Source organism: Amborella trichopoda, chromosome 11, assembly GCF_054954075.1.
Source record: "Amborella trichopoda isolate Santa Cruz 75 chromosome 11, AtrichopodaSantaCruz75HAP2 v2.0, whole genome shotgun sequence".
In the NCBI taxonomy this organism is placed as follows: Eukaryota; Viridiplantae; Streptophyta; class Magnoliopsida; order Amborellales; family Amborellaceae; genus Amborella; species Amborella trichopoda.
The window spans coordinates 35,874,675-35,899,426 of NC_142346.1; the positions used below are offsets into that span (position 1 = coordinate 35,874,675).

Genomic DNA, 24,752 nt, shown 5'->3' on the forward strand with positions numbered 1-24,752 from the left:
AAAATAATTTTGAATTGTGCGACTAACAGTGGGGCGAAAACGAAAAAAAAGAACACTTGCAATATGGTTGGTGAAATATGTTTTTAAAGAAAAAGCAACAGGCTCCCCCAACCCGGAGAGTCCGTTGTTTGGGTTTCAATCTCGAGGATTTCTCAAGATAAATGGTCAATGTTTTTTGTGACCACTTTATTTCAAAGATAACTTGTCGCATGCCATACATTCCCAGTTTGAATGGTCATTTTGTATTATTTTTTTCTCTTTTCCCATCTTTTTACGCGGCCAAATGTTTCTTATTACCTACGTATACTTCATTATTAAGCCACATTTAAGGCGTAGACACCTTCACAAAAAAAAAAAAAAGGGGACCTTGTCCCTAGAGTAGATGCAGGATACATGATCTTTAAAGAAAAGAGTTTAGAGCACCCATCTCTCTTTCAATTTTCTTTTTTGCTTCTCCTCATAAATATTCTTATGCTAAAAATGAAATTGGCCTGTTAAATTATCTTATCATGTTTTAGTGGGAGATTTTAGGGATAGACACTATAGGAAATCTTTTAGGTTTAGAGATTTTAGAAATCTATTGAGTTAGAGATTTTAGGAATCTTTTTAGGTTGGAAAGAGATTTTAGGAATTTTATAGGAAGAGATCGGAGTCAAGAGAGAGATAATATTTCCAATGTTTTTCTCTCGTTTTTTTTTTTTTGATAAGTTTAGATGCACAAATCGAGATTGACGTGTGGGAGTCTATCCCCATAAATAAATATATTAAAAAATTCAACTTGGAGAGGGAAAGAAGAGAATGTGCGCCTCTTTTATGGTCTTATACAATGGTTTAAAAAACGGATCGGTGATCCGGATCAGGCACCCAAGAAACCGATTTGGATCGATGAATCGGGGATCCGGATCGGGAATCGGATGAATCGGTCAGAATAAAGCTTCAAAAAAATCCGAAAAATTTATTAAAATTCATTATAAATATTGTTTTTTAGGAATTCAATAAGAAATGAGGGTACTCCATTAAGAATTTTCATGTTTTTGAATGAATATGCGAATATTGATATGTTCTTTCCCTGCATGAACCGCTATTCAGCATTTTACATCACACAAAAGGATAAACATAGAATTATCATGGAATAAGTATATCAACATACATGGACTACAATAAAGCATAAAATTAGTAATATACGATCTAAAAATAAAATGATAGACGACGTTGTTGTTCTTCTTGGTCACGCTGGTGCCATTGATTGAATTCGTTTGACAATTCATTGATTCGATCTTAAAACGAATCATCGATATTAGCAGGCGTCTGACTATTTCCAAATCCCTGAGTGTTAGTGTTTTGTTGTGTTCCCAATCCAAAATCCCCCAAGCTTGTCCATCCTTCATGCTCACCAGCACTGTCGTGCTCATCCCTACACTGTTGCTGTTGGGACTCGATATGTGAATAATATGGCTGGGATAAGGTGGCCTCAGAATCATCATCTCTCTCATTTTCTCTTAGACCCCCTTCCCACTCTCCCTCATTAGGTGCAATATCACCGACATCTCCAACGAATTGTGGATACGTTGGCTGGCTGCTTCCTCTTTCATGCTACTCATCACTTTCTTCAATATCTTCATCACCGATAGCCTCAAGAAACGCTCTCTTCTGTAACACTAGCTCCTCCTCTTCTACTACCCATTGGTCTGCTGTGTCTGTAACAAATATTGTGTCTAAGTCTATCGGCCCATAGTCTTCAAGCTTCCTTCTTATTTGTCGCTCTCTGATGTTTAAATTATAATGAACGTAGACTAGTTTATGAAGCTTCTCAGAAGCGAGTCGATTCCTCCTAGTAGTGTGCAACCATTGGAACATACTCCAGTTGCGCTCACAGCCAGTAGCAGAACATGTCTGGGAGAGCACCTTGATTGCTATCCTCTTTAGGTGAGGTGCATCAATACCATATATCTCCCACCATTCAGCTGGATTAAAATGCAAAAAGCATTGTAAGGGCAAGAACAATTCATAAGATTAAATATATGAATGAACAAAATATTAGCGAGGGGATAACCTGGATCCATCATAGTTCGAGAATTTTTGGCAAGTCTAGTTCCGAAGGATCCTATAACATTCCTATACATAGCAAGCTAAAACAAATATATTACGTTTTAGTGCATTATTCCTCACAAATATAACAACTCAATGAAGTTCTTATCCAAACATTAAATAATACCTCTTGTATTGCTGCTACTTGGTTTCGATGGCTTCTCTCCAACCTTGCAGTAAAGTATCTGACCCCTTCCATAATCTTGTGGGGTTGTTCAGGTGTCAAATAGAAAAATTTTGGGTTGAAGTAGTAACCTAAAAAATATATAGGTAGAAAAATGTCATTTACAATTTCATAAAAAAATGATTTAAACTGAAACATTGTAATGATCTATAAATATATATTTACCAGCATAATGAATTGGACGTCCAAATTTGGTGTTCCACCTCCTTTCTATTATCTCGATCACTTTGCTAGAAAAATTACACTTCTCCCCATTAGCTGATTTCGCCCTCTCAATACCTTCATAAAGGATACCCATGGTAGCTTTCTTGTCAGCATCCACCATTCTTAACACCGTGACCAAAGGGGCAGTGGCCTCTACAACACTGGAACATCGAGACCAGAACTGCCTATTTGAGATTATGTTGTCCACTTTTATACCGGTACTGGACTTCGAGAGGCAGTCATTTAACCACTCTTCACAAGTAAACAATCTCTTTAATGCACCTTCAGATTCTCGAATGGAGTCCACAGCTAAGTAATCGGTCGCAAAGCGGGTTATGGCAGGCCTGATTATCTCTTTTTTCTTAGAGTGTTCTCTAAACAGAAATAAAATTTTAGAGTGGTTGTATATAAATCTCGAAACTAACCTTGCTTCTTCTAGAGTCTCCTTCACAATTTTGATCTCACCGATCTCCTCTAACATAAGATCGATGTTGTGTGCAGCACACGGGGTCAATGCTTTTTCTTATCCATCAACTTGCTGCCCGCAGAAACACATGCACGCGCATTGTCCGTAATAAACTGGACTACATGCTTATCTCACACCTCCTCTACTATCTGATCATATAGTCGTACGTAGAAGTTTGCATCCTTCTTCGTCCCTGATACGTCTTTGCTAGATAAAAAAGTTACACCTTTTGGGGAATATGCCAAGAAGTTTAAAAACTCCTTTTTGCTAACTTTATTCAACCAACCATCACTCATGAGAGTAATGCCTGTCCTTGGCCAACTCTGTTTATATTCTTCAATCCACTTTTTAACTTCCTCCACCTCTTCATCTAATATTGGCCCACTGAGTTTATATGCCGTCGGGGGTTTTATCCCTGGCCCGACTCTCTGGATTGCACTGACCATAGGTGGAAAATATGGGCTATTGGCTGCATCAAAGGGAATCCCTTTATCGTAGAACCATTTACCAACATATCTCCCTAACATGTTTCTTGTACCTTTAACCATGCCTTTTAGGGTCATCTGTTGTGACTTAGGCTTTGAGAGAAATGGGTATTTACGACCATGACCTGCAATACTGGCACTCCTAGGTAACCTAGAAACAATTTCTTCAACAACTGATTGTCCTTGATATATATTGCCACCAACCCCTCCATACATATTTCAGCTGGGCCTGCCATACATGCTCGAGCTGGGCCCGCCATGCATATTTGAACTAGGCCCACCATGCATATCTGAGCTAAGCCCACCATGCATGTCTGAGCTAGACCCACCGGGCATTCTAAACCCACATTCCCTCTGATATTGTTCATGTAAACTCAATCTTGTGGCCATGTCCAGCTCATTATTATATTGCTCTTCTAGGTCATTATTATATTGCTCTTCTGTATCATTCCTGCTTGATGGTGTATATAAACTAGCTATCTCCTCATTCATCCTATGTTTGTCAATTTTTTTTTTACCTTTGTTTGGATTAAGAATTGCCGCCATCTGTTTTTTTACATTACTAGGGACACTAGTGCATGCAGAAACTTCTCCCTTAACCCCTGCCAAGTGTTGCTTGAACCTATGTACCCCACCACTTATCACTCTTTGACAGTAATTACAAATAATTTTGTCTTTCTTGTTGGGATCAAGTCTGACCCCATGTTGCCATGCAGGGTCTTCTGCAGATCTTGACATGATTCAATTGTTTTAAGATGTAAAAAGTATAAAATTAACCTGACAGTTCAAAAAGAAAAATAATCACCATGTGTAGTGATAATATGTTGCGGTAGTTCATGTAGTCATATTTGTTGTTATTTGTTATTGCAAAATACCTTTATTGACAATAATATTTTCGTACATATCAATTACAAACATTCAGAATAATATAATACAAAATGCAAGCTCCAAACATGGCTACAACTCAATTATCAAGAACATACATTTTTTGCATTAAAAAATTAATAATAAAAACAATTCTTCACAGAGCCAGTTAACATCAGTCATTCCAACTAAAAAATCCATGAACAACAGACAAAAAAAATACAGTTTTACATTAAAAATATAATAACATGCATTTTTTTGCATAAATAATCTATCACCATACAATTTTTTCAACAAAAACTTTAACAATAAAAATTTAAAATATGGTTTAATACCTCATGATAATTAAAACCTTGTCACGATTTTCACATCTTTTCGGAAAATCATCATTTTTCAAAAAAATCGATCATAGAAAAAAAAAAAAAAAAAAGTACAGCAAACTCAAACAATAAAAAATTAAAAATTGGGTTTAATACATCATGATAATCAAAACCTTATCACGATTTTCACATCTTTTCGGAAAATCATCATTTTTCAAAAAATTCGATCACGGATAAAAAGAAATAAAAAAAAAAAAAAAAAGTACAGCAAATTTTCAAAAAATTCGATCATGGATTACAAAAAAAAATTCGATCTTGGATTAAAAAAAAAATTTAACAAATTTTCAAAAAGTTCGATCATGGATTAAAAAAAAAAATCACAAATTTTCAAAAAATTCGATCATGGATTACAAAAAAAAATTCCTTCATGGATTAAAAAAAAAAATTATAAATTTTCAAAAAATTCAATCATGGATTACAAAAAATTCGATCATGGATTACAAAAAATTCGATCATGGATTACAAAAAATTCGATCATGAATTACATAAAATTCGATCATGGATTACATAAAATTCGATCATGGATTACAAAAAACAAAAAAAACAAAAAATTCGATCGTGGATTACAAAAACAGAAAAAAACAATTCGATCATGGATTACAAAAAATTCAATCATGGGTTACAAAAAAAAAAAAAAACCAAAAAATTTGATCATGGATTACAAGAAAAAAAAACAAACATTTCGATCAAGGATTACAAAAAATTCGATCATGGATTACAGAAAATTCTATCATGGATTACAAAAAATTCGATCATGGATTACATAAAATTCGATCATGGATTACAAAACAAAAAAAACAAAAAAAAACAAAAAATTCGATCGTAGATTACAAAAAAAGAAAAAAACAATTAGATCATGGATTACAAAAAATTCAATCATGGATTACAAAAAACTCTATCATGGGTTACATAAAAAATTCGATCGTGGATTACAAAAAAAAAAACAAACATTTCGATCATGGATTACAAAAAAAAAAACCAAACATTTCGATCATGGATTACAAACATTCGATCATGGATTACAAAAAATTCTATCATGGGTTACAAAAAAAAAACAGCGGAATTTTGGTTCCGCAGACATCTCTGTGTTATCTCAAATTTCATGTTGTAATTGACCAAATTACATAAAATTGAAAATTTTAAATCATAATAGACACAATAAAGATTAAAAACCCTAATTATTGAACTCATTATGTTCAAAATATGTCGTGAAATAAATCATACGGCGGAAAAACAAAAAAACCCAAACTTCTTATCTGATTTTGTGAACCGAAGCTTTCAATCTCCAAAAAACTCTGTTTTTCTCAACGATTATCACAAATTAGTAACAAAAGGTTTTGATTCACAGCTTTACGATCAAAATGCCTACAAATTTTGAAAGATTCATGCCTTATTTGGCATGAAACTTTCAGAAAAGGCGGAAACCCTAAAAATGCAAGTTTCGTGATCCAAAAACACTAAATTTTTCAACCATTTAATTCTTGTAAAAGCTGAATAAAGCTGTTTACAGCTTGCAAATTAGATCACATGCCAAAAAAAACAAGAAAAATGATCAAAAAATGACAAATTTTAAAGAATCCCGTGAAGAACACTGTGCAACCCGTGTTCTTCACGGACTCGCCGATTCCGCACAGTGACTCGTCCGGTTCTCTCTAGAATCGGACGATTCCCGGTTTTTTAACCGATACGATCCGCCCATGGCGAATTCCGAATCAAACCGGGCGAGTCCGGTTCGACTCGGCATTTTTTAACACTGGTCTTATATATAGGCTGCCTCTCTCAAGCTCTTGCATATTACTTTTTTCAGGTGCGTGATTTGTTGCAGTTTGTTCTTTCACCCCTCGCATAAGCTAAAAATCAATTTGAATTCTCTTGAAAAGAGGTAATACTTCTCTTCTTACAACCATAGTTATCAAGATTGGATTGAAGCGTCCTTCGACCGGTTGGACTGAAGCGTCATTCGACCGGTTGATTTGTTGACAGGTACTTTTACCGGTTTGGTCTAAGGGAAAAATTATATTTGGTTGAAAATCGATACCAACCAATGTTTGACCTATTTTGTTAAGGCAGACCAACTGATCTTAATCGGTTTGACCAACCAAATGAAGTTTGACCAATTTTTTTAATACATTCTATAGTTTTCAACTATTGTATCTATCTTTTTTTTCTTTTTTCTTTTTTTCCAAAAATTTGGTCAAACTAATTAAACTCGTTTGACTAGTAGATGACTAGTGACTGAACCAATTTTAACTGAACCAAACCCCTTACTATTTCTATAGGCAATCCGATCTTGACAAAGGAATACTATTCTCCTATTGCAAGTAGGATGGGCGCTAAATAAAATATATGTTGTTCTCTTTACGACATGGGAATAGTTATTTCCTATTGCAAGTAGGATATGCGTTAAATAAAATTTATGTTGTTCTCTTTACTAAATTCTTTTTATACCATCACATAAATATACCGTTGCAGACACCCCATTCCCAGCTGAGGGAATTCCAAAAAACTGGAGGCTCCCAGGCTAGCCACTACGAACCCTAGGATCACCCAAAACCCCAAAAATCAGGACCCAAAAATATAGAACCCCTTACCGTCTGCCCGAAATCAAATCAGGAACTTCATCAAGGACCCCCAACAGGTTAAAAACTACCACATGGCAACCAACAATCTGGAAGAAACAATTTGAAGCTCTCCGGGCACCAATGTCAGAGTTGTTGGTGACCACATCAGCATAAAAACAAGTAGCAATGTCAGAGTTGTCGATGACCACGTCAGTATAAAAACAGACAATGGGATTACCAACACCAAAGTTTAGAGGAGCAACGTATCAAAATCATTAGCTCAAGTCAAAAGCCTACAAATTGAGCCTCCAGAAACCAACACCATGACCCGCAGTGCTAGCTCTAGGGGCAGCAATGTTAGAGCTAGGGATGGCCACGTCAACAAAAAATCAACCGTTAGAGCTAGGGATAGTCATGTCAACACAAAATTAGGCATTAGGGTAGTGATGCCAGCGACATGAGGAGCAACATTAGAAAAACAATGGCTCAAATTACAAGCCTGCTAGCAATAGCTTCAGGGGTAGCAACGCCGGAGTTGCGGGTGTCCATGCCAAGACACAAACAAGTACCGGGGGTAACAACGCTAGCGACATGAGGAGCAACGTCAAAAAAACAGTGGCTCAAGTTACAAGCTTGCAAGCCGGACATCATGCCTTGGAATGCGATTGCAGAAGTTCATGATTAGCCCAACGATGGGGGTAGCCATGTTGAGTGCTAGGACTAGCAACGTCGATCTCTCATGGCCCAAACAATCGGTAGACGTCAGATTTTGGAATGTTAGGATTGAGGCGGAAAGTAACCACCATTGTTTTGACGATAGGGGTGCAAATGTTGGCGTTACAATTGGTAACACCCAGGCCAAATTTGAACGGGAGCTACTAGTGGGAATGCCCAATGCTGCCACTGGTGTCGTCGACCGTCTGACGCACCACCGCCCAAAATCACATCGCCGGTAATGGACGGGGTAGTGTGTTCCATTAGAAAGAAGAAAAAGGGAGACAGGGAGAAGGTCTAATGAGAGAAAGTAGAAAGGAAATTCTCTCAATAAAAAATCTTGAAAATAGTTATGGAAATATCTTATGCAAGGAAGGCAAGGCGCATGTGAAGGACACCAAAAGAGTTGTTCTATTTATGGAAAAACTTTCCAACTGATATCTTGAGTTCAAGATTTATTGATATGAAAATAAAATATATTTAAGTCTTAAATCAATGCATCTTGGACCATCCATTTCTAAAATTATTAAGTATTCTTTATCTAGACCATCAATTATATGCAGAAAGTTGGACAGTCGAGAAATATTCCCATAGAATGAATATACCTAAGATAAAGATGTCGAGATAAATGAGTGGCAAGTCAAGCAAGGATAGAATTCGAAATGAATATATTCAAAAGAATTTAGGTATAGTACCAACAGATGATAAAATGAGAGAAAGTAAACTTAGATAGGTTGGAAATATGTAACACATACCCAGTACAACACCTATTGGGATATGCGAGTCAATTCACATAGAAAGCTAAAAAATGGCAAGGGAAAAAGCCAAAAGAACATGCTGAAAGTTTATATGGAAAACGTTTATATAAAGTGTCAATTATCGAAAATATACTTTAATTTTTGTATGGAAAAAGTCTATATAAGGTACCAACCTTATACTGTAGAGGTAAGGTACACTTCAAGTACCCATCAAAACAAGTTGTTTCGTCACTAGAAAATCCTCCACTTTATCATCTTAGCCTTGATATACATGAATATGAAAGAAAAAGTGAATTTCAAGTCCTAAAAATTGTGCATCTCGTAATATATTATCTAGACCATCTATTTTTAAGATTTTTTAGTACTCAGAAATGCTAGATTTGCACCATTTTTTGAGCTTTTAATTTCATTATAGAAGCAAAAAATAAACTTCATTTTTTGAGCTTTTAATTTCATTATAGAAGCAAAAAATAAACTTTTAGGCCCTGATAAGAGTTTTGACACCAAAAATATATCTTTTAATTAGATTTTGAGGTGCACCTTACCGTGATTGTTTAAAGTTGACACTTTATACAAATTTCACCCTTTTTGTATTATTAAAAATAAACCTCAAATTTTCCAAAACTTCATCCACACTTTTTTTCGTCAATTTTTATATTTTTTTTAGTAAAATAGCCTTCACAGTAGTCTTAAGACAGTAAAGACATCATGGTAAACTCACTACAGTAATGGTTATGGACGATTTAATGTTTTGAGACATCCCAGCATTTAAACAACTTTGATAGTCGTTAAAGAGGCATCACGATACTTAAAAAGCCATGATGGTCGTTAAGGGCTCTTATGCCCCGTGATGAAAATATAACGGTTAGATTTGAACCATGATAGTCCAATAAACCATCACAATTGTTTAAGTGTCACAATACTTCAAAACTGCATTTGACTTGCAACCCACCATGACCATCACAGTTTTCAGTATATCGTAATGCCTTCACAGTTCTAAAACTACCGTGAAAACTATTTTCGTCTACTCACACATCAAAAAAGTATGGAAGAGGTTTTAAAAAGTTTGAAGCTTTTTTAATAATCCAAAAATTAAAGTATATTTTCTTTCGTAATTTTTCTAACCTCTAATAAAACATAAACCAATTAATTAGAAAAATGTTTTGATGATGATGGCAAGATCTAAAGATCTATTCCATCAACGCCATTTTCAAAACTTTAAATTCCATAATTAGGGTGAGAATAAAATGCTCATGCTATTATAAAGCTTTCAATACCTCTTCTAACATGGTTCGGAGCTACACCTACTTTGATTGTTTAAAGATGATGTCCAATGTAAACAAAACGCCATAGTTATTACCATTCAGGAAAGTTGAATTTCTTTACTAAATTAAGCCACGTGTTTGTACCAATCTATATTTATATAATGGTTGCCTTTTATATAAGGTGCCAACTTTGAACAAGTAAGACACCTCTAAATCTTGTTTGAAAATGCAAGTTTAGCGCCAAAATCCCCCTATAATAAGCCCCAATAACCAACATTCAGTCTTCGGTCTTTAGGGACTTTCTTACGCTGATTTAAACCCCAATTATCAAAGGCACCCTGAAATTCTTATAAAAATATGGTGCTCCATAAAAATGAGAGGAGTCATACATTCACTCTGTAACGTTTGAGACAATAGAACAGCGTCCTCCTAAATCAGATGCAAATACCCAAGCTCAAAACTCAAAACTCAAAACAGAATTTGTACTAGGCTCATCAATGTTGCGTTAACCAACACCATTCGTGATGGGACAATGGTAGGCATTTCGGCCAAGCCCAGGGTGATTCAGCATAAGTTTATGCGAAAAAAAGTTAATGAAATTTTCCTTCACCAATTATGACTACAGACCACAAGACTGATAACAACAACACTAAACTTTACAATGGCATAAACAGCTTGAACCATCTCAAGGATTGCAAAATTTATAAACAAAAGTAATATGGCTGTGATAATTATAAATGATGCAGATAATTACAGATCACAGTAGATACTTATTGAGAGCCAAGTCTCAGCCAGTCAAGAGAGGATCAAGATGCCCAGGCTGAAGTGTCTGCAAACGGTTTCCTGCATTGCTCACATTATGTATGAGTTGTACAAGCCATCTTTTTGTCGTCTGGTCATCCTATTAACAGTGAAAGATCAAAACAAATGTCATAACCATCCCAGAATAGCATAACATAGTCGATTCAACTTCAAGTACAGCAAATCATATCCATACAGCTTTGCAGCATCTAAATAGGAAGGCTCTGCAAGAGTCTTCCCAGGAAGGTTAAACCATTTCTTCTTAAAAAGAGCATGTGCCTCCGTCAGCATGCCTATTCACAGTTTCCTGCATGGCTCACTTGTTGAAACTGGTTTCACATTTACCAGAATTTTAACACCCCCCCCCCCCCCCCCCTCTCCCCTTTTTTCTTCTTTTTGCTTTTTTTGTAAGAACTGATGTTTAGAAGTTTCCACCACTACTCAAGCTACTAGGTTTAGTCTAATTGTTTTTGCATGAAATGACCAATAGAAACCAAAATGACGGTCTGCGTTCTCTATTTAATTATTTAAGTATACATTATATTGATCCAATGAAGAAATTGTTCTCCATTATATTTTTTTCCACCACTAATTGGATTAGACTCAATACTGTCAACTTGATACAAAATAAGCAAAAACGACTCGGGAACATCCGTGGGTGGAAATGGGAATCATTCTCCCTTCTTTTTTAAGGAATTGCTGAGGAGTCCCGAGGAGCATTATTTTTTTGGAGCAGGACAAATATTAATATACAAGATTCCTCCAAGTAGGATGAGAATACACTACACATCTCTGATGTATTATGATATATAGGAAACATACAAATAAAAAGAACCAATAAAAGCATCCAATCTAAGCTAGTGACAAACTTGTAAAGAATTAATGGAATACAAAACCTGCAATTGGAAGTTCTAGCTCAGAAAACCTAACTATGAGCCACTGAAAATGAGATATTAAGAAATACTCCCTTAAATAATACAGAGACTAGTATTTCTAATATATCAAAAAGATTCAATAAGTAGAGACTCACCCTCAAAACGGCATGAAAGGTTGTATCCCTCAACATGGTAGGAAGGCAATTTTTTAAAGCTTCACAAGCCCTGTGAACATGGAAAAGAAGAAAGGACGATCAAGATATGGTAGGATCTGACACAGCAAATAATAACCTGTCACATATGTCATAGGTATGTTCAAGAATAAACCTTTGATTGTCTGAAAGCCTAAGGTAACAACGAATTATATGTTTTAGCAATCGTACAGAGGGCTGTTCTGCAAGTGAAGCAACCATTGTCCCCAGAACACGACCCACGGCGTAGAAACGCTCAGCAGTAGCACAAATATATGCCAGCCCAACATCATCCAAGAGAATTTTTTGAACAATGAAAGTAGCAACCTACAATAAAATGAGAAAAAATATAAAACAATACACATCAATATCTTCCCATCTCTGTCCATATGAACTGTTTGAAATCTTTAAAACTAACCGTTAACTGGATGGTGTTGGAAAATAAGCACATAAAAACATGACCTAAATATGCATAAATGAATATGGTAAAATAATAGAACCTTTTTTGTCTGATATTAACGACTTCGTCTCTTCCAAACTTCACAAATAACACAAACGAAAAACTCATAGTGCTCCAACAGGAGCACTCAGAAACAACAAATCATAACCACCTTTTTTCTTTATGGACGCTGTTAACTGCAAATCATAACCACCTTTGAGGTGGATGACTGACCCAGAAAAGTATCATTTCACTCAAACCGTTCTTTTTCAAATAAGAGTTGACTGGGAGCACCAAAAAGCTCCAAATCCATTAGATACACTGTCCATTCAAATGGACTGCCCAAATCTGATTTCGGGGAAGCAATAGAGTTTGGAGCGTTTTTGGAACTCCAAATCAAATAGATTTTGAGGAGATTGTTCTTGTAAAGAAGAACTTATTAGCAGCTGTTCTAGGTCCCTCAATCACAGCGAAAAGTGGTTTTTGAGATGATGATGCTCCGGTTGGAAACCAAAAGTTCTCCCACATTAACTTTTTTTAACAAATATATACAGCGTAATATAATAACTGTTATGTTCTGAAACGTTATCAAGTATTCAAGATAACACCGCGTGAACCGAGGGACCAGATTCACCACTCGAAGCACCATGATCTCGCCTCAACTCTAGGCAATTCCAAGGTATACACTTGAGACATTTTACATCCAAGTATCTAACAGTTCAAAAGCACGGCCTCCCACATCAGATTGCTGAAACCTAAACAAAAATTTCCAAGTTTCCTACAGTTTCAAATGTTAGTTTTACTGACACACTCATCCCATAATTTTGGCAGAACCTACCCTTAAACGAAGCCAATGTCTATAGAAATCTCTTAAAACTCTTATACCAGTTAAGCATGTAAGGATTAAAGCTGCTTCGAGAGTTCATGATAACAACAACGCTCCTAGTCCCAGTTAAATTCCCATAGGAATTAGTCTGGGATTTGGAGGCACGAGTGAAGACCCCCCACTCAGCTGGAAACTGAGATGCAAACAGTACAGGCCAGAGCACCCCTAAGATACAACCACATCAGGAAACTCTTCCTGAGTCTATAAGTTGTACACTCAAAGACTCGCTGAAAATCACAGCATAAAAGTATTGTTGTGTTCTCAAATTAACAAGAAATTGCAACTGACGACTGCAAAAAGCTATTTTAAAAATATATTTGCTTTGCAAAGAAGGTAAAACCTCTTTGTGTAATCACAGTAAAACTCTATCTTCAAAACAGGGACTCATGACAAGCAATCGGCTCATTTAGTAAATAATCATCAATATAACATCCTCATGACAAGCATCACAGGGTCTTGATTACATTTTTACGGTGTAAGGGAAGAACAATGATTTTTGAGAAAAAAACGTAAGGGCTGGATGGTCATCTCGGTGGAAGTCTCATTGAAAAATAGGGTTTTTATATGTCATGTGGATGAATGCAACACATCATCACATGAGAAAAGTGATGTTCATGTGATGGTAACACATCATTAACAATACGTCGAAGTACAAATACCTTGAATAAGGAGAGATAAAAAGGTGCCACTAGTCAGCCATTTTAATAAAATAATATGAAAATGTAAATAGGTTCCGTCAACAATAAAGTAATGTAAAAGGATTCTTGTGTGTTCCCTGGGTACCCTATAGCAAAATGTTCCTTGAGAAGTATTTAAACAAAATACTTATTTTAAAATAACAAAATAAATAAAATTAGCAATCCCCCACTTGCTTCAAAACAAAAAGACCCTCTCAAAAAAAAAATCAAGAAAGAGAACGCATAAGTGAAGGTGTCTATGGACTTGAAGCTCCAACTAGTGCTATACAGAATGCTTACCAGGACAGTTAGTGGACACTATGTCCATTATTGATAAGTCTCTCACATACCGCAAATTTTCCTTCAAATGTTGGATTGTCTTAAAGGCTTGCGCATTTAAGGCCCTGCGCCATTCCTAGTTCTCATAAGCGCTCTATGGAAATGCCCAGTTCTCATAGAAAGCGACCACCACTTCCACACTCATATAGGTGAGTCAATGGAGGATGTTCTACAATGCAACATCCCAAACTAGGACTTACATCATCTAGGTAAATGGAATCATTAAAAGTAATGCTCAAACTCTCCATTTGTTGCAATTAGTAGTACCATAAAGCAGGGACGACATTAAATATATTTTGGTACATATAGCATCAGACATTACATAAGTGACTTGTTTTTCTATTTGAACCTTGGACATGGGGTCTCCTTGTCCTTAGGTAGGATTCCATCACTCTATGGAAAAATACAGATGGGCTTCAATCTCATTCCTCTAGCTGTCACTTAGTCCCTTGTAAGGCCTTTCGTTAGTGGATCCACAGTGATCTGATTAGAGGAAAAATGGAGTACTAATATGACTCCATCTTCCAACAAAACTTTCAACTGGTTGTGCCTAAAGAGAATATATCTGGATTTTCTATAATAAATTTTACTTTTCGCTTGGTATACTGCAGCTTCGCAATCACCGGGATTGGTATACTGCAGCTTCGCAGTCACTCAGGATTGAAACTGCAGGCATGGGCCCAAAAACAAGTGGTATGTCTACCAACAAGTTCCTCAACCACTCAACCTCTTTACTAGCAATTTCCAAGGCTATTAACTATGATTCCATCGTAGATTTGGATATACAAGTTTTCTTCTTGGAACCCCCAAAAATGGCACTCTCGCCACAAGTGAAGATACATCCGCTAGTAGACATGGATTTATCAGACTCCATAACCCCATTTGCGCCTCTATATCTTTCTAATACAGCGGGCTCACCCACATAATGTAGTCCATCGTTTATGGCTCTTTTGAGATATCTCAAGACCCTATAGACTCCATTATAACGCTCTCGGCCTAGGTTATTGGTGTATATCTACTCAGCTTACCCACAATAAAGGCTACATCAGGCAAAAAACTTTGCATACATTGTACATCCTCTGCATTGTCCAATTGGGAAATAGGAGCATAGGAGCACCACAGTTCTTTCTAAGTTTAATGTTATCATAAGGGTCGAAACTGGTTTACATTCAAAGTGATCAAATCTTTTGCGCACTTGTTCTCTATAGTGGTCCTGGGTCAAAGAAATATCCAGTTGTAGTCCTATCTGAATTCCAAGAATCAAGTTAGTTTGCCCCATGTCCTTCATATTGAACTAGAAGATAATGTTTCTTGGTCTCCTTGCATATAGTATTGCTACCTAGTATGAGCATATAATTTACATACATGCGATTGTTATTTTTATTTTTAAATCGTGCATGCATGCAAATAATTACTGCACCATCACAAATTGTGGTGTATACACATGTAGCAACGACACTAATCTGAAATCTGTGTGATAAAAAAATTCTATTTAATTTTTCACGCCAATGTTTGGGTGTTTGCATCAAACCATACAAGGATTTCACAATTTACAATCCTTATGCTTTTGTCCCTTAAGGACAAATCCCGCAGGTTGCTCAATATAAACTTCTTAATCTAGCTCATCATGAAAGAAGTTGTTTTGACATCCAATTGATGAATCTCTTGATGGTATAAGAAACCAAGGTGATGAGTACTCGAATGATAGCTACTTGAGTGATTAGAGCATAATTGTCAAAGATATCAACACCTTCCTTTTGTTTAAATCCTTCTGCAACCAGTTGCGCTTTATATCTCCCAATGGTACCATCCCTATTAACTTCCTTTTTGAAAATCTACTTACATCCTAAGGGCTTATGGTTGAGAGTCAATTTTTCAAATACCAATCAGAAAAGTCATCTTGAGAGTCATCATGTGCATCATCAATATCATCATCGACGGCCCCCATGTATCAAACAACTGTCAAATCGAAGATTTGAATGAAAAACAAATTTCCGCCAAATTTTTGTTCCCCTCAATTTGATGCAAAAAAAGCTACAAAAGTGGCTGGAAATCATCGTTTAGGGGGTTTAATACCCCCCACACAGTTTCCCCCATTTTTGGTCAAAAATACCATTTTACCCGTTCCCGAGGGGCAAAATCGAAAAAAAATTTGCAGATGGGGATGCGATGCGATGCGGGATGCGGCCTGATGCGACGCATATGCGGCCGCATAGGTCAAAAGCGCATATGCGGTTAGTTCTGATGAGGAGCCCACCGCACACCGCATGATGCAGCCGCATATGCGGCGATGCGGCCACATTTTAAAACCATGGTTAGGACATGGCATCTTGGAAATTTTTAGGATCTTCCAAGAGAGATATATGAAAATCAGGACTAAATTAGTTGGTTTCTTGATTCTTTTGCTTCTTCTAGGTTTTAAATCCTTAGGACTCTCATGCTCATCAATTTACGTTTACCTTGTCGCTCTTCACATTTATTATGTTGCTCACCAATAAATGTGTGTTCAAAAAATTCTGCATCTCTAGACTCTATAATCACATTAGATTCCAAATTCAAAAATTTATATACTTTGTTACGTTCAGCATAGCCCACAAAAATACACTTTACATATCTAAGTCCAAGTTTGGGCCTCTTTAAGGTCAGGGAGCTTATCAAGGTTATGCAACCCCAAACCTTGAGGAATCTTAAATGAGGTTCCCTTCCTTTCCAAAGTTCATATGGTGTAGCAATGGATTTTGAAAATGGTATCCAATTAAAATGAAACAAGCTGACATTAAAGTTTGTCGCCATAAATTAGCATGGCGGTTTGAATTGATAAGCATGGCACTCACCATATCCACTAATATATAATTTTTCTTTTCAGCTAAACCGTTCTGTAGTGTTGTATATGGGGCAGTAACATAGTGAATTATTCCATTTTCTTCACAATATTAAGTGAAGTCGGTGGATCAATATTCACCACCTCGGTCATTTCTTAAAGTCTTAATTTTAAAATTCAATTGGTTTTCGACTTCAGTTTTATAAACTTTGAATTTCACAAATACTTAATTTTTGCTTCTAATCAAATAAACATAAGTTAATTTTGAGAAATCACTAATGCAAGTGACAAAGTCTTTCTTCCCAACATGATTTTCTACTTCTCTCAGATTACAGCCATCACTATGTATTAATCCTAGTAACCTGGAACTTCTTTCTGCTTTGGGAAAGGGTCTCCTTGTGATCTTTGATCATACACATACATAACATAAAGTATTTTGCAAATTTCCGCACTTGGGAACAAGGTCAAAAGTACTCATTTTCTTTAAAGCATGATAATTAGCATGACCTAACCTACCATGCCACGAGGAGGAAGATTTAAGCAATACACAGAAGATGTACATGTTTCATTACGTACACCGAGCTTGAACATGCCTTCAAAGGCGTATCCCATTCTTACAAAGACTCCATTCTTCGACGAGATAAACTTGTTGGACTCAAAGACAAGTTTGAAACCCCACTTACTCAAAAAGGTATGCAGACAGACACCAGATCTCTTCGGACTTCAAGGGCACGATAAACATCCAAAAGGGTGAGAACTTTACTGGATGTGAATTTCAATTCAATTGTCTCTTTACCAAGTATTGTAGAGGAGGAAGAATTGCCCATATAAAGGACAGTGTCCTCCCACACCATGTCATAAGTCCTAAATATGTTTCTATTATTATAGACATGTCTAGTGTCTCCAGTGTCCACCCACCACTTTGTAGTTGCCTACTACTGCATTAACTTCGGATATCATGGCAATAAATCTTTCTTCAGCCACTTTGGCTTGTGCCAGCTACCTCTTTCAAATTCTACAAAATTTCTATACATGGTCTGCCACAAAAGTAGCGTTCCATGGTTTCTTATCTTTGTCTTTATTGTCGTTTTCTTCCTTCTTCTCTTCATTCTTCTCTGGAATCTTGATTTTCTTGTTTTGTCTGTGCCTTTTTATTTTTTGGACCTTCAACTACATGACTTTGACGACCATCTGAGAATTGTACTCTTTCATATCTCTAAGTCTAGTCTCCTCTTCAATTCTCAAATCAGTCATCAATTGTTCTAGACTCAAATCTTCCGACTTGTGCATCAATTTATGCCTATAGTCGTTCCAAGAGGGTAGCAATTTATCTATTATTACACTAACATGAAAGTACTAATCAGATTTAATACCATGTAATTCTAATTCATTCGCATTTATCCGAAAATCATGAATTTGAGACTGCATCAATTTTCCTTCTTAAAATTTAAGTATCAACCGATGATATACTTCTTCCTTCTAGCATCTTCCTTTTTGTATTTTGCTTAAAGAGCATCCAACAAATCCTTTGCTACCAGAATCCCTGAGTATAGATCAAACATATCACTTAAAGCATTCATGATATGCCCTTTACATATGTAGTCACCTTCAGCCCATTGTTATTGTTACGTTTCTTCGGTAATCAGATCACTTGAGGTCTGATCAACAGTGGATTCTAGGATTGTTCTTAAAGCAAAGAGTCGTGGTTTCATCAATACAGAGTCCACTTCTAAGCTCCTCAGCAAAAACTAGAGCTTCCACTACCACCTTCTAAAATGAATTCCTTCAAAACAATCAAGCCTCTTGGGTCATGGATTTCAGTGAGCTTCCAGTAGCCATCTAGTAAACTTAAACACTTAGTTTTAGTGACACCCCTGCCCCGTAATTTCCCAAAACCTCCCCTGAATGGAGTTAATGACTGTACAGATCTCTTAAAACTTTACTACCAGTTGACCCTCTAAGGATTAAATCTGGTTTGAGAGTTTATGATAACAAAAACACTCCTAGTAGCAGTTAGACTCCGTAGGAATTAGATCATGTTTCGGATGTTATAGGATGATGAAAGTAGCGGGGATCTAAAGGCACTAGTGGAGTTCACTTTCTTCGAAGTGTTTTAAAGCCCTCGATTCAACTGGAAACTGAGATGCAAATGGTACCGGTGAGAACACCCCCACAATACAGCCAGATTAGGAAACTCTTCCTGCATCTCTGAGTTGCATGCTCAAACTAACATGTTCTGAAATTAAAAAGACATAGTGACTGAAGACTGCAAAAAACTATTTCGAAAATTTTTACACTTTACGAAAGCCGGCACATCCTCTATGTGTAATCATAGTGAAACTCTATCTTCAAAACAATGACTTAATAAAAACCAATGATGGGTGCAATGGACTCGTTTAGCAAATAATCAACATAACATCCTCATGGCAAACACCATGAGGTCTTGACAAGATTTTTTGGCATCAATATAGATGTAATAGAAGAAGAAATTATTTTTGAAAGAGAAAGTAAGGTCCGGATGGTCTTCTCGGTGGAAGAAGGTCTATTTTATGTTGATGCAACACATCACCACATGCAAAAAGATGATGTTCATGTGATGGTAACACCATTAATAATATGTCAGAGTACAATTAACTTAAATAAGGAGAGATAAAAAGAAGCCACTTGTCACCCATAGCAATAAAATTATATGAAAATGTATACAGGTTCAACCAACAGTAATTTAAAAGGATTTATGTGGTCCCTATGTACCACCTATAGAAAAATGGTCCTTCAAAAGTATTCAAATAAAATATTTCTTTTAAAACAAAAAAATAAATAACATTAGCATCAAACACACATATCGTGTCCATGGCATAATTATGTGTGTCAGTCCAAGACAACTCGAACCTTTCTTGGGTAAGTTTAGTTCATGTGCAAGGGGGAACACATTGAAAATTATTAATACTAGGTAGTAGGGCCCAGTACCATGTTTAAAGTCCTTAAAGGATACTTAGGTTGTTCTATGTTAATTCAATATTCGTGGGGCCTTCTAGCTCTACACAGAAGGAGACATAAAAACAAAGGCGGTTATAGGTAAAATAAATCCCCAAGTAACAAAGTAGATGATTGATAAATAGACCCTCCCAAGATTTGGTTCAGCATCTTCTTCTTGGTACGGGTGAACACAAACAAAATGTGAAGAGAAGCAGAGAAGATGTGAGAAGTAAAGCTCTCTTGCAAGTCTTGGTTCGATGACATGATCATAATAATCAATATTCCAAACACAATATCAGCTAGACTAGCCCGGCCAAAAAAATGTTGAGCACTAAGTGGACAAGGTCAAGAATCAAAGATTTAGCATTCTAGCAGAGAACTAACTGATGCGGTCAAAAATGGCAAGCTCTCTATACTCCCTCTACAGTACAATTATATCCTCCCCCTATCCAACTGTCAAATCTGAATAGACGGCTAAGATGGACCCGATCACAATGTCACGCCTCTACATTGTTTTATATTTAATTTTTTTTACAAAACATTTTGGCACCAAATTTTGGCCATCTACTCCTCTCTTAAACTCAAACCTAAAACATATTCCCAATAAAATAAAATGACCAAAATACCCCTAAAACTTTCAGAGGTATTTTGGTTATTTTATTTTATCAAAAAAAATTTAATATTTTTTTAGGTACCAAATTTCGTATACATATGATTCATAGAAAAAAATTAAAAATACTCTGAGGAGTCAGATCTAGATCAAACAGTCAGTGGCTCACTTGATCTAATTGGACGACTAGAACTAGAGGGGGTATACAACTTCCATACAATAGGTTAAGTGTAGAAAGTTTCCCCAGTGAAAAAACCTTGCTGGAATCCTAACTTGTCGAGACTTCAAGCGAGACCCCTTGAGTCCAAACCAAAGCTAGCTCCTACTCAAACCTAGACGTTGAGAGGACTGGGAAAGATCCATTTGTCAAATTGGAGAACTTAACAGATTAACAGGTACAATGTTGCATTGGCATAGCCATAGTTGTCTGGAAACGCCAGAGTTTACAAATCGCTTTAGGAATTGAAATTGGGGAGTTGCAAGTGGCTAAAAGATTCATGTTGCGGAATCATTGTCCGTACATGGGGAATTGCAGAAAATGATATTCCTACTTTATCATAATGCAGTTTGACCTAAATGGAATCAAGATTCCTACATCTATGGAATTGAGTTTCAAACCAAATGGAATCGAAATTCCAACTTCTATGTATTGAATATTCTTAGCCAAGGAGCAATGTATTGAGCCTTTTTTTTTACAAGATGTGTATTGAGCCTCTATGTATTACGGTCGACTGGTTGTAATATTAGATTTCGGTTAAGTACAATTAACAGATGCCCATAGTCAACTAGAGAATTTGTGATAGTGTTTACAAAACATACAAATACTATCTCACGAATACTTCATACTGAGATTTTGATTCCATATTTATAGTTGAAAATGGGAATTTGTTTATGCCATTAAGTTACTCTGTATTGCAATCCAAAAATTCAATTGAACCGAAATTTCTTTCCCAATTATGATTAAAAAATAACCACCAATTCTAACACTATCAGAAATGTAATCCATATCGAACCCAAATATCTTTCCTGCTTATCTCTAAAAAATAGCCAACAAGTTCTACCACTATTCAAAAAGCAATTGTGAAAGAATCCCTAGCCTCATCTTCCAAAAATACCATTTGCTTGACATGATGAAATGAGAGTGAGCACATTAATTGAGAGAAATAAAACAACTTTTTTCGTTTACATTCACATTGTGTTGTAGAGAAAAAGTGCAACATAGTCTAGACATCACACACACACACTCATAGGAAGAGGGTAATAGAGGTTTTGACATTTCAAAATAACACAATATTACATGTAATTAAAAAAATTACCATTATGAAATCTGTATTCCACAAAGATTGAATCGAGATCCAAAGAATGTGAACTCGAGATTCAACAAATGTGGAATCAAGATTCGATAAATGTTGGAATCAAGATTCGAAAAAAGTGGAATCGAGATTCTGAAAATCTGTAATCGAGATTCATGGAAAATGGATTGTTGAAAGAATCAGGGAATTAGGATTCTAAAGCAGAATTCCCACCTAGGGTGAGAGATTGCGGCAACTATGGGCATAACAAGAGCCTACAAAAACTACAAAATCAACAATCGTTCATATGCAATAAAGTTTCTTTTTCTTTCCCCACGATCATGTGATAAAAAGACAAGAAGCATTTTTTTTTAGATAGATCACATGGTAACTTCCACATAAAAATTAACATGGTAACTTTCCCCATAAAAATTATCTAAGGGAGAAGCGAGTGACAACTCACGGTTTTTGAGAGTTCGCTACCCATCTCCATGGTGCGGAGACAAAGAGGAATTATTTCTGTTGAAAGAAGAAAATTAATAACATCGGTATCATCCACCTGGGAAGAAAAAGACATAACGACATGAGTTTAAGCAAATCAAATTACAGGGAGCATCGTTATTATTACTAACATGATAACATATTTATTTGCATTCTTTTCACTGCGTCGATGCAAATACAGTAAAATAATCCTTTTATGCCAGCTTCTTTCTTAGAAAATAGACCAAAAAAAAAATTTAATAGATGACATGAGTGCTTTTAAATGCGGCCGCATCATGCATTGGCAACTGCATCTCCAAACAGCGCATATGAACTTTGTTGGGATGCGCCCACATATGCAGCCACATAGGGCGCATATGCGCCCCGCATGCAAAATGATAAATACCCCTTGAAAAGGGGTATTTTTGTCTTTTTAACCCCCGAAAAAGGAAGGGGGAGGGTTTGGGGGTTACTAAACCCCACAACCACCAAAATCAGCCACATATGTGGCCTTTAGGATATCAAAACAAGCAAAAAAAATAAAAAAGTGGCGGAAATTTTTTTTTTTTGAAAATCTTGGATTTTTGTCTTGGATGATCAATGGTTGTCGATTGGTTTATTTTGAGTGTTCATTTAAGGAAGTTTTAGCAAAGTTTTAACAACAAATCGAGGGTCTTAGGGGCCGAGAAGATATTGATATTGTCTTCAAGTAATCGGTAAGTTCTTATTTTCTAGTACACTTTATTTCATTTTATTTTATTTTATTTTGGGGGGGGGGGCGCGCAATGTCTTCTTCACAATCTTCTAGTAACAAGGATCTGCTTTGGAAATATGTAAAACTAAAAAATCCGAAAGGCCAAAATTGTGTTATTTGTACTCTTTATGGAAATACACTTATATGGCCGGTGTATTTTTTAAAACAAATAACTCTTAGCCGGTATTTCTAGGAATGAAAGAACATGCCCACAAGCTACCGAAGGTATCAAAAAGGAAATAAGAGAATATATGGATGGCTTGAAAAAACAAAAAGAAAAGAAGAGAATCCAATGAAAAGAATTAATTGATGAAATTCAATTATTTGATGATGATGAAGACGATGAGGATATGTCAAAAGTTGGTATGAGGCAAAGGGGTACTCCAAGGTCAAGAGAGAGGGATATAAATATAGGTCGTAGTGTTGGAGATAAAACGCCTCTACGGGGCCAATCGATACATGTTGCACCCCTGACCCCAAAATTATGGTTCAGGAGAGGAGGAATAAAACCAAACAAACCGAAATTGGAAATTGATACAAGAAAGAAGAGAGGAAGAAGGTATGTAAGTACATTGCAAAGTGGTTTTTCAGTTAATTGCTGAAAAACCATCTGGGCATACAGCAATCCCTCATTGAGCTAATCATGACAACACATAGAGGTTGAACGCCCAATTTTGTTGGGTTAAAGCACCTTTCTACATAGAGAATATTATATCATCCAATAGCATGGATATGAAGTAAAAACCTGAAATTTAAATCCTTCTTTAGTTCTGAGGCACAAACAAGTAAACTAAAGTTAGTTTTCTTTTCTTTTCCTTTTTTCTTTTCTTTTTCCTGAATGTTATTACTCAGGACATGGAGAGAATGGAACTCTAGACGGCACGTTGTGGCACCTGCCATCCTGACACCTCTGCCAAGAGCCCATTTTAAATCAGGTAACCTATATTACCACAAGGAACAAGTGATAAGGCCCTCAGAACAGATTATCAAGCCCCACAAGGATAGGCAAGAGTAAGGTAGAAAGCAAGATATTTCCAATGTCTGAATCAAGCCCAAGAACGTGAAAGACAGTTTTACTTTTACTGGACAATTACTTAATTGGAAGCAACCCCCTGCAGCCTGAGATCCTTACATGCTTCAGGATAACAAAGGACTAAAACAACAAATAGACAATAAAAATAATAATGAACAAAATACCTTCACGAGTGCACCAATAACTCCAAGGCTGGTAAGTCTCAAATATTCAAATGGCCTTGTCTTGCTCGTGGTATTCAGGAAGGGGTAGAGATATAACGGAATGTGTGCTAAAAAAAACAAATATAGCAAAAAACGTGCATTACTGACCATCCAAAAAGAAAACAGAATACATCAAGTATTCTTATTGCTTTCTGAAACTTAGACTCAACAATAGTTTATCTCATGGAAGTTAACGACCACAATACTCAGGAGATGTTAAAATAGTTTATGATGAGCAAACAAAAATCATGCAGTGATCTTAGGAAATAAAACAGATCTTGTTCACTGCTAGAATATTTTCATATCAACAGGGACTTACTGACAAAGTTGGGAAAAATGTGATCTAAAAGTGTCAATATTTCAATTCAGTATTTAATCCATCCAAAATAAAAATTGGAAATGACTG

At 36.1% G+C, this 24,752-nt stretch overlaps 1 protein-coding gene across 2 annotated transcripts in view; it reads right to left on the reverse strand.

Annotated features, from left to right (window-relative positions):
• Positions 1-10,543: 10,543 nt before the first annotated feature.
• LOC18436736 (Cell differentiation, Rcd1-like protein) overlaps positions 10,544-24,752 on the reverse strand; it is a 62,832-nt gene continuing 48,623 nt past the window's right edge. Inside the window, exons 7-11 of one of the 2 annotated variants that reach the window (XR_016043952.1) lie at positions 24,308-24,414; positions 22,340-22,435; positions 12,029-12,163; positions 11,801-11,870; positions 10,544-10,870 (exon numbers count right to left, since the gene is read on the reverse strand). Coding sequence is in view for 1 of the 2 variants with exons in the window: in XM_006846958.4 (XP_006847021.1) it covers positions 10,757-10,870; positions 11,801-11,870; positions 11,973-12,163; positions 22,340-22,435; positions 24,308-24,414 (578 nt within the window). In the remaining variant the exon portion in view is untranslated. Of the gene's footprint in view, positions 10,871-11,800; positions 11,871-11,972; positions 12,164-22,339; positions 22,436-24,307; positions 24,415-24,752 lie in introns of both variants that reach the window. The other variant, XM_006846958.4, reaches the window with a different exon arrangement.